This window comes from Pseudophryne corroboree, chromosome 11, assembly GCF_028390025.1.
Source record: "Pseudophryne corroboree isolate aPseCor3 chromosome 11, aPseCor3.hap2, whole genome shotgun sequence".
Classification (NCBI taxonomy): domain Eukaryota; kingdom Metazoa; phylum Chordata; class Amphibia; order Anura; family Myobatrachidae; genus Pseudophryne; species Pseudophryne corroboree.
This window is the reverse complement of record NC_086454.1, coordinates 182,800,027-182,814,469: the sequence shown is the minus strand read 5'-3', so window position 1 is coordinate 182,814,469 and position 14,443 is coordinate 182,800,027. Positions and strand designations below refer to the sequence as shown.

Genomic DNA, 14,443 nt, shown 5'->3' with positions numbered 1-14,443 from the left:
TGCTGGTGTTTTTTTTTAAATTGTGATATGGTCATTTGGAAAAAAGGGTTATGACCTATACTCAAGGTTACATTTTCTTTCTCTAGGGTCATTTTTCATGTCCTTTTCTCATTGTATTCCAGAGGTTCTCAAACCACCCCAACTGTCCAGCTTTTAAGTTTATCCATGCTTGATCACAGGTGACTTAATTAGTACCTCAGTCAATTTGATTTAATAATCTGTGCTGAGCCATGGATATACTTAAAACTTGGACCGTCGGGATGCATTGAGGGCTGCGTTTGAGAACCTCTGGTGTATTCACTGTAGAGCATAGGTGTGCGCAGGGGAGGTGCCTGGTGCGCACAGGCACCCCCTAATGTCTGGCACCCCGATCTCACATGCCTGATGCAGGGATCGCCGAGCAGGCTGCACCCTGCAGGACTGCATTACTGACCGGACGCCTGGGTTAATCAAGGGTGCCACTGCCACCGGCTTTCAAATTCCCAGCTCCACCTCCATGTACAAAAACAGTGTGATGTGACGTGATTACGTCATGCTGCTCACATGCCCACCCGCCACATACACACCTCGCTCCTTCTGTGCTATGCCAACGTCAGCCACTGATGAGGAGCAGCATGCAGCCGGCGTTCCTCTTAGGAAGACAAATTCAATACTGGCAGACGGCCGGCAGCAGCACTGAAAGGTCACTCGTTTTTCCAGCAGCAGCAGTAACTGGTCTGTGACTGTCAGTGTCAGTTTAGTTACTGACTTGTAAGTAAGCTGCTGCAGCTTGCAGGGGAAAGAGAGGGGGAGCCAGACCAGGCTGAGGAGGAGCAGTGTAATTGCATGAGTGCCATCAGGGGTGTTTTTTTGGTGCACACCACAACATCTGACAATGTATCTGCTTTATTAGGATTGGTACAAAGGTGGATATTTTATATGCGTTGATCATCAATAGATGGTGCTAGACACGCCCAAAAGGCGGGCTAGACACACCCCTCCGACGGTGCACACCCTAATAAAATGTGCTGCGCACGCCAGTGCTGTAGAGAAATGTATCTTCTGTGAACATGATGCAAAAGATGTGTAACATTGGCGCAATATCAAAGGCAATTGCAGTTAAGTCACATGGTACATGATGTACAGTAGTGTGCAGACAGGCTTTGCAATGCCCATCTGTCTGTACTGTGACATTCTCACCCTCTTTATTAATCCTTGCCATCAAATGACATGCTGAGAGTTCTCTGAGCCAGTGTCTGAATCCAGCTGCTATGGGGAGATAATGATTTGTAGGAAGATGCCTATTAAATGAAGCATGGTTCATTGGTACTTAACTGTTTAAAGAAGAAAAAAGGGAGAGATTAATGCTTTGATAGATTACAGTTCAAAAGAGCACTTCTGGCGGCCTCACCAGTACAACCATACAAAGAGAGCTTAGCCTTTTGGTTTTACTTTTGCAGTAGTTGGATATTTTAAATTCCTTTTAGCAAATTTAACTTTTTGTCCCCTGATGCAGCAATGTTTATATACACTATATGTAGACCAAAGTGATTAGACATTGTCTGCAACTACTGTACCATATACTTGTACTACATTGTCTTGTACTTTAAGTCATTGTTTTCTTGTACTTTGTTAGGCACTGCAAAACCCTTGTGGTGCCATATAAACATTTATCATAATAATAATAATAATAATCATGAAGAGGTGAAAAGAGTGAAAAAGTATGCCAGTGAAGTAGTTGCCGATGGCAACCAATCAGCTACTACCTATAGTTTTATAGAATGCACTTGGTCATTGTTACTTCAAAGCAGGTTGGTTGCCATGGGCAACTTCTCCACTCTTTTCACTGCTTCATACATCGCCCCCATAGTACTTAGTAGAAGGCACATCTTGTCAGATGACCGATTCATACCTTCTACCAGATTCAGTATGATATACCGGCGGTCTGGAGACTGACGCTGGGATCCTGACAGCCGGATACTGGCAACAAGTGCAGCATGTCCCCTTGCAGGCATGCCACACTTCGGCCCCGGTGGCGATATTCCCCCTTTGGGTGGTGGTGTGGACTACCACCCGAGTGGGGATTCCGGTCGGGATTGCGACCACTGGTATTTCACCGGGTGTCTGGATCCAGGCAGCTGGCAACTTGAAAGACTCCCTTTCTACCCCATGTCATATACAGGTTACATCTTTATCGTATGCTAGGAAGTAGAGAGTACTGTATGATTATCAACTCCCACACATGTATGACATATACTCTTGCCTATTGTGTTTCCAGCCGATGCCGAATCATTAAGGTTGCCCTTTACTGGAGATAAGGGGTCTAGCCCAAACCGTGATAAACAGCCCCATGCCATTATCCATTCTCCACCAAACTTCACAGTTGGAATAATGCAGTCAGCCAACGTTTTCCAGGCATATACAAAACCCAAATTCTTCAACCTAACTGCCAGTCAGAAAAGGGTGATTTCTCCGGTAGGGTCCACAGCAGCTATACTGGATAAAGTCTGTGCAAACATAGCCCAAGGTGGATCCACCTGTACCTGAATCTGTCTTGTATTTTTCATTAACCCCTGATGAAAGCTAAAACAATTTACACACAAACCATCCTGAACCAGATCCTGAGAGGATAACACATTTTTGCAAGACAAACATGATATGAATGTTGGTGTTGCTGTGAGTGTACCTTCCTCACCTTTGCTGCTCTTAGACATGATAAATAATCAACACTTCCACAGTGTACTACACAATTTGGGCCTGTAATCGCTTTAAATTTCTTAAAGTGATATACAATCCGACCCTACTCATGCATCGGCAATGAGGATTGGAATAAACAAATGACAGAAATATAGTAAAGTCAGCAATCACACTAGCAGTCAGTCACATATTATGCATTAGTATATTAAGCAATATGAGCACATCATCAACTACAACTACATTTTAAGTATGTAGGAGAATTTATTACTGAATCATGTTTAAACAGATCTAACGTATTCAGATGCAAATGCGAAAGAAACAAGAGTAAATGTATACAGACTCATATGCAATAGGCACTTATCTAACTATTCGTACTCAAAAGGTAGATAGAGACTTAGTGCTGTATAACCCATACTCAGTAGAGTGGGATACAGGGAGACTCACCACCGATCAATACGTTAGCGAACGCTGGGTGGATCCAGACGCTACTAGTGTACACTGCCGCTCCATGAACCTATAGTGAACACAGACGCACCAGTCACACAGCTGCCTATGCTGCGACTGGGTCCCCTACGTATACAGCGCCTGAGACGGAAGCGGGAAACAGTTCATGGCGGGAGACTTGGAGGAAACTGGTCATGAACCGGTGGGAGGGGCGACCAGGAGAGGGTCCGACTCCCCACTGCTGACATCAACCCTAGGGAACGCGTCCTCATTCTAATCCTGGAGCCTCTGATCCCGAAGGCATAGTGCTGGTGCACCCGAGGTGGCAGCCACGTCATCGACTGGTGGTCTCCTGCCCAAAACAGTGTGGCTGTGTCCGTATTCCCCTTCTAAGTGGAATCGATGCCTTACCTTCTCCCCGTGCTCCGGCCACAGCCTGGTAACGTCTGCTGGACCTGCTGGTGTATCCGATGCCCACCGAAACAGCACTGTACTTGTGGGGAAGCATTGTCGCGACCCGGCGGAGAATTATTGGAGCGACTCTTTCTAAAGTACGCATAAGACGCTGTTTAGAAAGATTACTCAAAAAATAGTAAGACTACAAAAATAAAATAAGAAAGCTTAGGGCTGCTAAGAACCAGCAGCCCTCTAACCATGGTCTGGCTCCTGCCGCACCAAACAAAAAACTGATTTGCCTGAGCAAGGAGGCGGGGATATATGGACGGGCCCATTGCATGCTGGGAGGCCGGAAAAGCTTTGACCGATTGGTGCAAATCCGCTGTCGCTTTATCATATCCCATTGTTATCCTGTGGACTTAGGAGAAATACAGTTATCAACGGTAAGTTCTTACCATAACGTACACATTTCCACTGCTCAATAGTCCAGCGTCAGTGTGCTTTACACCACTTCATCCGATGCTTGGCATTGGCTTGGTGATGTGAGGCTTGCATGCAGCTGCCATTCCATTAAGCTCCCGCTGCATAGTTTTTGTGCCTACAGTAATGCCACTGGAAGTTCGGAACCCTTCAACTTTGGAATCAGCAGAGTGTTGGTGACTTTACGTACCATGCGCCTTAGCAGTAGTTTACCCCGCTCTGTAATTTTACGTGGTCTTCCGCTGTTGTTCCTAAATGCATCTACTTTCTAATAATATCACTTGCAGTTGACCATGGAGTATAAAGCAGGGATGAAATTTCACAATCCGTTTAATTGCAAAGGTGGCATCCTATCACAGTACCACGCTTGAAGTCACTGAGCTCTTCAGAATGACCCATTTTGTATCACAAGTGTTTGCAAAGGGAGTCTGCATGGCTAGGTGCTTGATTTTATACACCTATGACAACGGGTCTGATTGAAACAGCTGATTTCAATAATTGATAGGTGTGGCCAAATGGTTTTGCCCATATAGTGTATGTGCCTTCTGTTCCTCCCTGGTTTTTTGAATTGGTGTTAGAGGTTTTTTTTTTTTATCAAAAGGCTTCTTTCAAGCCCCTTGAATCTGTGGAACTTCGTTACCTCACTTACAGTAGGTGGTGTTTCTTCTAGTGATCTGGCAGCCAGATGTCTTTCTGAATTGGCTGCTCTATCTTGCAAGCCTCCTTTGGTCACCTTCCATTTGGATGGGGTGGATTTGTGCACAAAGCCCTCCTTTCTTCCTAAGGTGGTATCGAAGTTCCATCTCAATCAGGATATAGTTCTTCTGACTTTTACTCAGGATTCATCTTTGACCGTATTTTCCTCTCTAAACTTATTGGATGTAGTTCAGGCTCTCCAGATCTATTTGGTATCGTATGTCTGCTATCTGTCGTACTGATTCACTCTTTGTGTTGGCTGCTGCACTGAAGTGGGGTTGGCCTGTCACTAAGGGCTCTATTTCTCAGTGGGTCACTGCTACTATTTGGCAGGCTAATGTATCTTTGGATGTGAACATCTTCCGGGATCATTCGATGCATACAGCTGGGGCCTATTGGGCAGTGTGGCATGGGGTCCCTGTGGAGAAATTGTGCAGACCAGCGGCCTGGTCCTTCACAAAATTCTAGTTTCCATACCTTTGGCATGGGGGATGCCATTTTTGGGCGGATGGTTCTTTGTGCAGCCTTGCTGGCCTGATTCGTCCCCTACAGATGTGTCCTCTTACATCCTTGCTGCAGTCACGCATAACAGCCCTTCAAGTCGTGCCATGCCGTTGCGGGACTCGGTATTGACGAGCCTCTTTTTCCACAAAAATGCATCAGTCGCAAAGGACAAACAAGCAGCTTCTGCTGATTAAAATGATATGCAGCATTCCTATATTGTGTGTAATTGCGGATGTATCTGTATCCGAAATGCCACGTTCGTGTTTTCCAGGAAAGCACTGTAGAGCATTTTGTATGCAAATAGTTGCAGTCACACACAGAGCAAAAGGTTTCCTTCTGCACTCAGCTTCTCGGTGTGAGTAAACTTACGTTTGTTGTGCACTTTCCCACCATCATGGGCATACAGTATGTCTTAATGCTATATTGCTTTAAATAAACGTGCCTTATATATGCAATAAGAGAATTCCGATATTCTGGAATAATAGGATTTTGGTACTTACCAGATAAATCTTTTTCTTTGAATCCATAGGGGGCACTGGAGTACTCTTGGGATATGGACGGTGCGTTAGCAGGGATAGGCACATTATGTGTAACTCTACTCCCCCCTACATACTCCCAAGTGCCTCAGTGTTTTTTACTGAGCCGAACATGAGCGAAAGAGAGGATGAACAATGAAGAATTACATATAAGAACAACTAGAAAGTTGAATCGACAACAGATAACAATCACCTTAACCTTCTAACAAGCAGATGATAATGTGTACTATAAGTATAAACCAAACCTGCACAAGACAGGTGAAACTGCTCTGGGTGGGCGTCCAGTGCCCCCTATGGATTCAAAGAAAAGGATTTATCTGGTAAGTACCAAAATCCTATTTTCTTTTTCATCCACTAGGGGTCACTGGAGTACTCCTGGGACGTACCAAAGTTTCCCCTTGGGCGGGGAGAGCTGTTTGGCACCTGTAACACTTGACGGCCAAAGCTAGATGCTGATGCCGAAAACGTATCAAACTTGTAAAAACGCACCAATGTGTGCACTGACAACCATGTAACCGCACTGCAAAGTTATGGCGTGGTCGCCCCACGACCTGCTGTCCATGACGTTCCCACAGAATGCGTGGAACTGCTGAAATAGATGCAGGTGTATATAAACTAGTATGAAAGTCAGCCTGACGAATGGTCAGCTTAATTCCTGTTGCCAACCTCGGTCTGAAAATTGGCCAATCTGCTTTGACCGCATTATAGAGAACAATGTATCTGTTTTACGAACTGTTGATGTTCGTGCTACATAACTACGAAGCGCACAAACCACATTTAAAGTATCTGGAGTTACTGAATGTAGCAAGAAACCAGGAACTACGATTAAGTTATGTGAAAAGAGGATACTACCTTTGGTAGATAAGAGAATACCACCTTTGGTAGAAAAACGGAATTCGTCCGAAGTTCCGCTGTGTTATCATGAAACACCAGAGACGGTGATTACCTGACAACGCACCTGTAAAACACACCTTGCCGAAGATAAGGCTAGGGGAAAAATTGCTTTGTAAGTGAGAAACGTAACATCGACTGGTTGTAAAGGTTCAAAAGCGAGGACTACAAAAAATCTAAACTAGATTGAAGACCCATGGTACTATAGGTGGCATAAACGGAGGTTGAACTGTAAGGACACCTTGTAGGAACGTATGCTGGGTATATGCAATAGCGGGCGAATCGCGTAATTTAATCCGCCCCTGTAAAATTCGCCCGCACTCGCCAGCCGCAGCCCTGTCGCCGGGACCCTGAATTCACCATATGCAATATAAAACGAATTCGACCCACCCCCAGGCGGATAACGGCCAATCGGCGAGTAGTGGGCGTCCAGAATTCGCCTTCCCGCCGAAAGCAGCCCTTTATTAGGGCTTGTTTGCTGCGTGCTCTGCAGCCATTTTGTGAACCTGCAGAGAGGTGTGAGGAGGTGCAGAGCTAGCAATTTGGTTGTTTGCTGTGGATATCGTTTGGACACCCCAGCAGGCTTTATTCCAGGACAGTCAGGAGGATTCCTGTTACCCCGGAGGAGAGCCATTTTAGGAGCTTTTACAACATTTGTAGGTAAGTACCACATGTGTGTCTGGTGTTGCATGTATGTGTTTGTGTAGTGGGGGTTGCCATGAGGTGTACATGGGGTGTATGTGTGCAGGTATGTGTATAGCCCCTTGCTTGTGTTGCTGCATTTTTTGGGGGAGACTTGTGTTTTGGGGTAGTTTTTCACGTTTTTTTGAATTCTTTAAATGACTTTTTGGGTCTTCTATTAGCATTGGTGTACCTCCTGAGTGTGCTGGGATGTTTTTTGGCCATTTTGGGGTGATTTGGAGCAAGCTTGGTCGACAGCCTGGTCGACATGTGCTGTGGACTGTTTGGCAAACATGTGTTTTCCCTCCTCATTTAGCATTGGTGTACCTCCTGGGTGTGCTGGGATGCTTTCTGGCCATTTTGGGGTGATTTAGAGCAAGTTTGGTCGACAGCCTGGTCGACATGTGCTGTGGACTGTTTGGCAAACGTGTTTTCCCTCCTCATTTAGCATTGGTGTACCTCCTGAGTGTGCTGGGATGCTTTCTGGCCATTTTGGGGTGATTTGGAGCAAGTTTGGTCGACAGCCTGGTCGACATGTGCTGTGGACTGTTTGGCAAACATGTGTTTTCCCTCCTCATTTAGCATTGGTGTACCTCCTGAGTGTGCTGGGATGCTTTCTGGCCATTTTGGGGTGATTTGGAGCAAGTTTGGTCGACAGCCTGGTCGACATGTGCTGTGGACTGTTTGGCAAACATGTGTTTTCCCTCCGCATTTAGCATTGGTGTACCTCCTGAGTGTGCTGGGATGCTTTCTGGCCATTTTGGGGTGATTTGGAGCAAGTTTGGTCGACAGCCTGGTCGACATATGCTGTGGACTGTTTGGCAAACATGTGTTTTCCCTCCTCATTTAGCATTGGTGTACCTCCTGAGTGTGCTGGGATGCTTTCTGGCCATTTTGGGGTGATTTGGAGCAAGTTTGGTCGACAGCCTGGTCGACATGTGCTGTGGACTGTTTGGCAAACGTGTTTTCCCTCCTCATTTAGCATTGGTGTACCTCCTGAGTGTGCTGGGATGCTTTCTGGCCATTTTGGGGTGATTTGGAGCAAGTTTGGTCGACAGCCTGGTCGACATGTGCTGTGGACTGTTTGGCAAACATGTGTTTTCCCTCCTCATTTAGCATTGGTGTACCTCCTGAGTGTGCTGGGATGCTTTCTGGCCATTTTGGGGTGATTTGGAGCAAGTTTGGTCGACAGCCTGGTCGACATATGCTGTGGACTGTTTGGCAAACATGTGTTTTCCCTCCTCATTTAGCATTGGTGTACCTCCTGAGTGTGCTGGGATGCTTTCTGGCCATTTTGGGGTGATTTGGAGCAAGTTTGGTCGACAGCCTGGTCGACATGTGCTGTGGACTGTTTGGCAAACATGTGTTTTCCCTCCTCATTTAGCATTGGTGTACCTCCTGAGTGTGCTGGGATGCTTTCTGGCCATTTTGGGGTGATTTGGAGCAAGTTTGGTCGACAGCCTGGTCGACATGTGCTGTCGGCTGTTTGGCAAACATGTGTTTTCCCTCCTAATTTAGCTGTGGTGTACCTCCTGAGTGTGCTGGGATGCTTTCTGGCCATTTTGGAGTGATTTGGAGCAAGTTTGGTCGATAGTCTGGTCGACATGTGCTGTCGGCTGTTTGGCAAACATGTGTTTTCCCTCCTAATTTAGCTGTGGTGTACCTCCTGAGTGTGCTGGGATGCTTTCTGGCCATTTTGGAGTGATTTGGAGCAAGTTTGGTCGACATGTGCTGTCGGCTGTTTGGCAAACATGTGTTTTCCCTCCTCATTTAGCATTGGTGTACCTCCTGAGTGTGCTGGGATGCTTTCTGGCCATTTTGGGGTGATTTGGAGCAAGTTTGGTCGGCAGCCTGGTCGACATGTGCTGTGGACTGTTTGGCAAACATGTGTTTTCCCTCCTCATTTAGCATTGGTGTACCTCCTGAGTGTGCTGGGATGCTTTCTGGCCATTTTGGGGTGATTTGGAGCAAGTTTGGTCGACAGCCTGGTCGACATATGCTGTGGACTGTTTGGCAAACATGTGTTTTCCCTCCTCATTTAGCATTGGTGTACCTCCTGAGTGTGCTGGGATGCTTTCTGGCCATTTTGGGGTGATTTGGAGCAAGTTTGGTCGACAGCCTGGTCGACATGTGCTGTGGACTGTTTGGCAAACATGTGTTTTCCCTCCTAATTTAGCTGTGGTGTACCTCCTGAGTGTGCTGGGATGCTTTCTGGCCATTTTGGAGTGATTTGGAGCAAGTTTGGTCGACAGTCTGGTCGACATGTGCTGTCGGCTGTTTGGCAAACATGTGTTTTCCCTCCTAATTTAGCTGTGGTGTACCTCCTGAGTGTGCTGGGATGCTTTCTGGCCATTTTGGAGTGATTTGGAGCAAGTTTGGTCGACAGTCTGGTCGACATGTGCTGTCGGCTGTTTGGCAAACATGTGTTTTCCCTCCTCATTTAGCATTGGTGTACCTCCTGAGTGTGCTGGGATGCTTTCTGGCCATTTTGGAGTGATTTGGAGCAAGTTTGGTCGACAGTCTGGTCGACATGTGCTGTCGGCTGTTTGGCAAACATGTTTTTTCCCTCCTAATTTAGCTGTGGTGTACCTCCTGAGTGTGCTGGGATGCTTTCTGGCCAGTTTGGGGTGATTTGGAGCAAGTTTGGTCGACAGTCTGGTCGCCATTTTGTGTGGGTCAGCCATTTTGTGTGGGTCAGCCATTTATACATGTATGTATGTATGTATGTTTATTTTATTTTTATTTTATAACAGAGATGTCAAAGGACAAGCAGACCCGATCCGCCCCTTCCCCCACCCCCTCGGATCTATCCCTGCATAGCAACGAGGAGTGGGAGCCAACCCAGGAGGCGGATACGACCGACCAGGCATGTAGTGACCAGCCGCGGTCGTCAAGGGCCCATGAGAAGTCCAAGAAAAAGCCTAGTAGAAAGGTACTAACCACACCTGCAGACACAAATAGCATCAAACTTTACCCACTGTAGTTTGTGCAATGCCATGCACACCTACTGGAATATGTGCGCAATGCCCGGGATACTGACACTCACAGGTACATACCGATCTTATTAAAAAAAAAATTATTTTTTTTAATCCCTAAAGGCAAGAAGCCAGCCAGAGGAGCAGTCGGAGGAGGAAGCCTCTGGTGAAGATGCAGGACCGAAAAAGCCGCGTGGACCCAGATACACTGAGGCGGAAAACTGTACCCTAGTGGATTGCGTCGACAGGTCCTACGACGTTTTGTATGGACCAAGGGCACAGACAACAGCAGCTAGGACAAAGCGAAGCATCTGGGAATCCATTGCGAGTCAAGTCACTGCAATATCTGGAAACCACCGGAGCACCAGAAATTGCTTGAAGCGGTACAGTGATTGCCGCAGACAGACCAAGAAGAAGATGGGGATTCAGCGCCGACATGAGACAGCTACGGGAGGTGGCCCGGCTCTCAACCTGAAGTGGCTATCCTGGGAGGATGTTATTAGAAGGCGCATGAACCCTGCCATGGTCGAAGGAGTTCGCGGAGGTGTGGACTCTAGCCGTCCTGCTGGCTTTCCCGAGGAGGAAGAACCGCCCAGAAGACGGAAGAAGGCGGGAGATAAGCCGTCCAAAAGGAGGTCTGATGGTAAGAATACATTCACATGAGCTGTACTTCCCTTTAAAATTTTTGTATGTGCTAATGTGCTTTTTTTTTTTTTTTCAGACAGGCCTGCCCAGAGGACATCACCTGCGCACAGGACATCGCCAGCGCACGGACCGTCACCTGTGCAGCAGGCATCAGCAGCAGCGCGCGGACCATCAACTGCGCCGCAAGCATCGCGAGCACACAGATCGTCACCTGTGCGCCACAGTTCGTCATAGCGCAGTTTGTCACCTGTGCACCAGACGACGTCAGCGCACAGACTATCACCTGTGCGCCAGACACCGTCGGCGACCACACCACAAGATGGGCGCCAAACTACAGCTCCTGCACGCAGGCCATCACCAGATCGTCGTCTCTCCAGGAGCTCTGGGACTGTGACTGAAGAGCCTCAAGACACAACCCTTGTGGACCCATCACCCGATCTGTTTGAGTCTACAGGGTTAACAGACGAAACTTTTCTTGGGTTTGAGGACAGCCGTGCAGACGTATCCAGCCAGACCCTTGAAAAGTCTTCTGAAACGAGGACAAGTGGAGCTCCTGGAGCAGCGGCATCACAGGATGGAGAAGGTTTGTATTTATTTTGTGTGTGTGTGGGAGGGGGGGGGGGGGTCAGCAGTTGTGTAAAGTTTATTAACTTTCCCAAAAAAATTATTTTGCAAACAGTGGTGCCACGGACCAGCAGCGGACTAGCTTCGGGGATTGGTTCCTACTTCAGGCCGGATCTCCTCCTACAGGAGTCGTCAGAGGATGACGAGGTGGAAGTGCAGGAGGCTCCAGTTGCTACCAGTAGGTCACCAGTAGGTCGCCCATGGTAGAGTTGGATAAAAGGATCAAATATTTGCGGTAACCCAACAACAGGATAAAACAGGGGGTAACGAACTGTACAAACATGGCCTGGGGATATACATCAACAGGATGTAAAACTCTGAAATACATAAATGAAGAGGTTTTTTTAAAAATATTCCAATGTCAGTTTACACGATAATACAAATGTCAGTATACTCACAGGCAACTGCAAAATAATTTTGGATCAATGTCCGCCGGGAATCCTCTCCTTCGTCCATACCCACCGGTAGAGCAGAAGACTGCTTCCCGCTTCGGAAAGCACTGCGACGAAGAGTCACCGGCAAACGGTTTGCGACACATATGTTGTGTAAAATACAACATGCATTTACCATGCCGCAAACCTTCGCCGGTGAGTACAAAAGAGCACCGCCGGAAGTGTCTAAACATCGAAACCGGCTTTTAAGTACACCGAAGGCACGTTCAATTATTTGCCTCGATGCAATGTGTGTCTCTTGGTAACGTTTTTCTGCTCTACCGACAGGATTAGACAATGGGGTCAAGAGCCACGGTTTGTTTGGATAACCCGCATCGCCTATAGAAAATATAAAAAAAATGTTAGGTACTTGTAAAAAATAAAAAATAATAAAAATCAAAAAAATTGAAATACATACCTAACAGCCAGCCACCAGGCATGTTTCCTGTTTCAAACTTGTCAAACAGCGATGACTGGCTTAGGATGAAAGAGTCGTGAGATGATCCAGGAAATCCCACAAAAATGTTCAAAAATCTCATGTTTACATCACAGACCGCCTGCACGTTCAGGGAATGGAACTGTTTTCGGTTCCGAAAACATTCCTCTGAATTCCGTGGCGGTCTGATCTGCACGTGGGTACAGTCAATCGCGCCCAGCACATTGGGAAATTTGTATTTGTTGAAAAAGCCTAATTTGATCTCACGACATTCGCTGTCCGTCTCTGGAAATGTGATGTACTGGATCGTCAATTTGCGGAAAGCCCTAATGACCTGGGTTATACAGCGCGACAGTGTCGACTGTGAAAAACCGCATGTTTGAGACAGTGTAGGCTGGAATGTGCCTGACGCCAAAAAATGTAACGTCCCCAGCAGTTTCTGAAAACCGCTGATTGCACGATTTGTCCGTGCCCGAGGTTCCAAGTCGGCCTCCAACAGAGCGTACAGCGAATATATGTCGCGAGTCGATAAGCGATAATTTTGTATCACCTCGAACTCGCTGAGATCCTCCAGTTCACGCCTAGTGCGATACTGGCGTGGACGTGGAAATGAAACCCGCAATACTGGCTCACCCAATGCAGACATTTGCTGACCTGGATCCTGATGTTCATCAGCACTTTCTTCCTCCATCATGCTTGCAGCCAGCATGAACATCACAATCTGGTCAGAAAAAGGCTCCATCATTGTAGTCAGTACAAAAATAGGAATGTGTTTTAAAACGCAGGAATTTTCCTAAAAAAACGATTCCACAGAGCTGACTGTAAAATGGCTCCTTCTCCCTGTAGTCTCAAACCTGGGAGTGAGGAGATAGGAGGGGCTTTGCAGAAGTGTATCCTGGGTAAAACTGTGGAATCATGGGTAAATTTCCCTCAGGAGATTGAAGAAAAAAATATTCCTTTAAAAAATCAATTAAATAATACTTGTGAAGCAAAAAAAGACAAACCAAGTAGATAATCCTTTCAAATATAAATAGATATGCTACTAGCAATCCTCAAATATCAAAAAAAATCATGTACTAAAATTTTTTTTTTAGATCCCGCCAGTCAACTGAGGCGGACTGAAATAGTCGAATTTGCGGTCGAAAAGCACTGCAGGCGAATTTCCAAACTTGAATTGAATATGCTTTGGGCGAATTGCAGCATCTGTACCATTGCAGAAAAGTCGAATGCGAAAAAAGTCGAATTGCCAAAAGTCGAATTTTGAATGTCCGTTTTTTTGCGATAAAGTACTGTACTGCATAGGCGAATTTATTTTTGGGGCGAAAAAGTTCCGGAATTCGACTATTTCTGAAATTCGACCGCAATTCGACTGCAATTGCATATACCACTGTTGGTAAAAAAGCAAAACAGTGTTGAAAGAAAATTGGACAAGGTAGAAATCTGCCCCTTTAGCGTCGCTAACCTTAGTCCTCCCTCTAATTCCGTCTGTAAAAATAGCAAAAGACGGAATAACATCAAAGAAGAAGTCGAAACTTGTGAGCTTCACACCAACCTATATAAGCTCGCCCAATGCTGTGATAATGAGCTGCTGTTACCGGCCTTGTAGCACGTAACATGGTTGGTATAACAGACTCTGGAATACCCTCTCATCGGAAGAGAGCGGTTTCAACAGGCACCCCGTCAACTGCAGTCTCGTTAAATTGGGATAAAGAAACGGACCCTGTTGCAACAAATCTGGGTGTCTTGGAAGCAGCCCCAGATCGTCTTATGAGTAGACACGGAGATCTAAGAACCAGGCTCTCCTAGGTCAATGAGACGCCACTAGGATGACTGTTGCGGACTGCCTATTGACTAGTTATAGCAACTGAGGAAATAGCCAACCTGGTGAAAATAGATACACGAGGCTGTACTGCCTCGGTATATTGAGACCATTCACTTCCAGTGCCTTTGGATCTCTTGTTGTGAACACATACTTGAATGTCTGATGACTTTGGCGAGATGCCATTAGATCCACGTGTGGGTAACCCC

The 14,443-nt window shown here is 46.5% G+C and overlaps 1 protein-coding gene and 1 long non-coding RNA gene across 2 annotated transcripts; one reads left to right on the top strand and one right to left on the bottom strand.

The window, feature by feature from the left end:
* The first annotated feature begins 7,057 nt into the window (after window positions 1-7,057).
* On the top strand, window positions 7,058-11,507 carry LOC134970086 (myb-related transcription factor, partner of profilin-like). Its single transcript, XM_063946170.1, has 4 exons — window positions 7,058-7,283; window positions 10,058-10,236; window positions 10,403-10,922; window positions 11,001-11,507. The coding sequence occupies exons 2-4, from the start codon at window positions 10,060-10,062 to the stop codon at window positions 11,156-11,158; spliced, it is 855 nt and encodes a 284-aa protein (XP_063802240.1). The 5' UTR covers window positions 7,058-7,283; window positions 10,058-10,059; the 3' UTR covers window positions 11,159-11,507.
* A 234-nt stretch (window positions 11,508-11,741) lies between these two features.
* Window positions 11,742-12,563, bottom strand: LOC134970087 (uncharacterized). The gene is made up of 3 exons (XR_010189650.1): window positions 12,398-12,563; window positions 11,947-12,318; window positions 11,742-11,865 (listed from the first exon to the last, which is right to left on the bottom strand). It is a non-coding gene; the product is annotated as an uncharacterized LOC134970087 (long non-coding RNA).
* Window positions 12,564-14,443: the final 1,880 nt, after the last annotated feature.

Bases quoted from the DNA above. Each gene is read 5' to 3' on its own strand.
- LOC134970086 (XM_063946170.1), top strand. From the start codon at position 10,060: ATGTCAAAGGACAAGCAGACCCGATCCGCCCCTTCCCCCACCCCCTCG. The intron at 10,237-10,402 runs GTACTAACCACA...TAATCCCTAAAG, and splicing joins AGAAAAAGCCTAGTAGAAAG to GCAAGAAGCCAGCCAGAGGA. The intron at 10,923-11,000 runs GTAAGAATACAT...TTTTTTTTTCAG, and splicing joins GTCCAAAAGGAGGTCTGATG to ACAGGCCTGCCCAGAGGACA.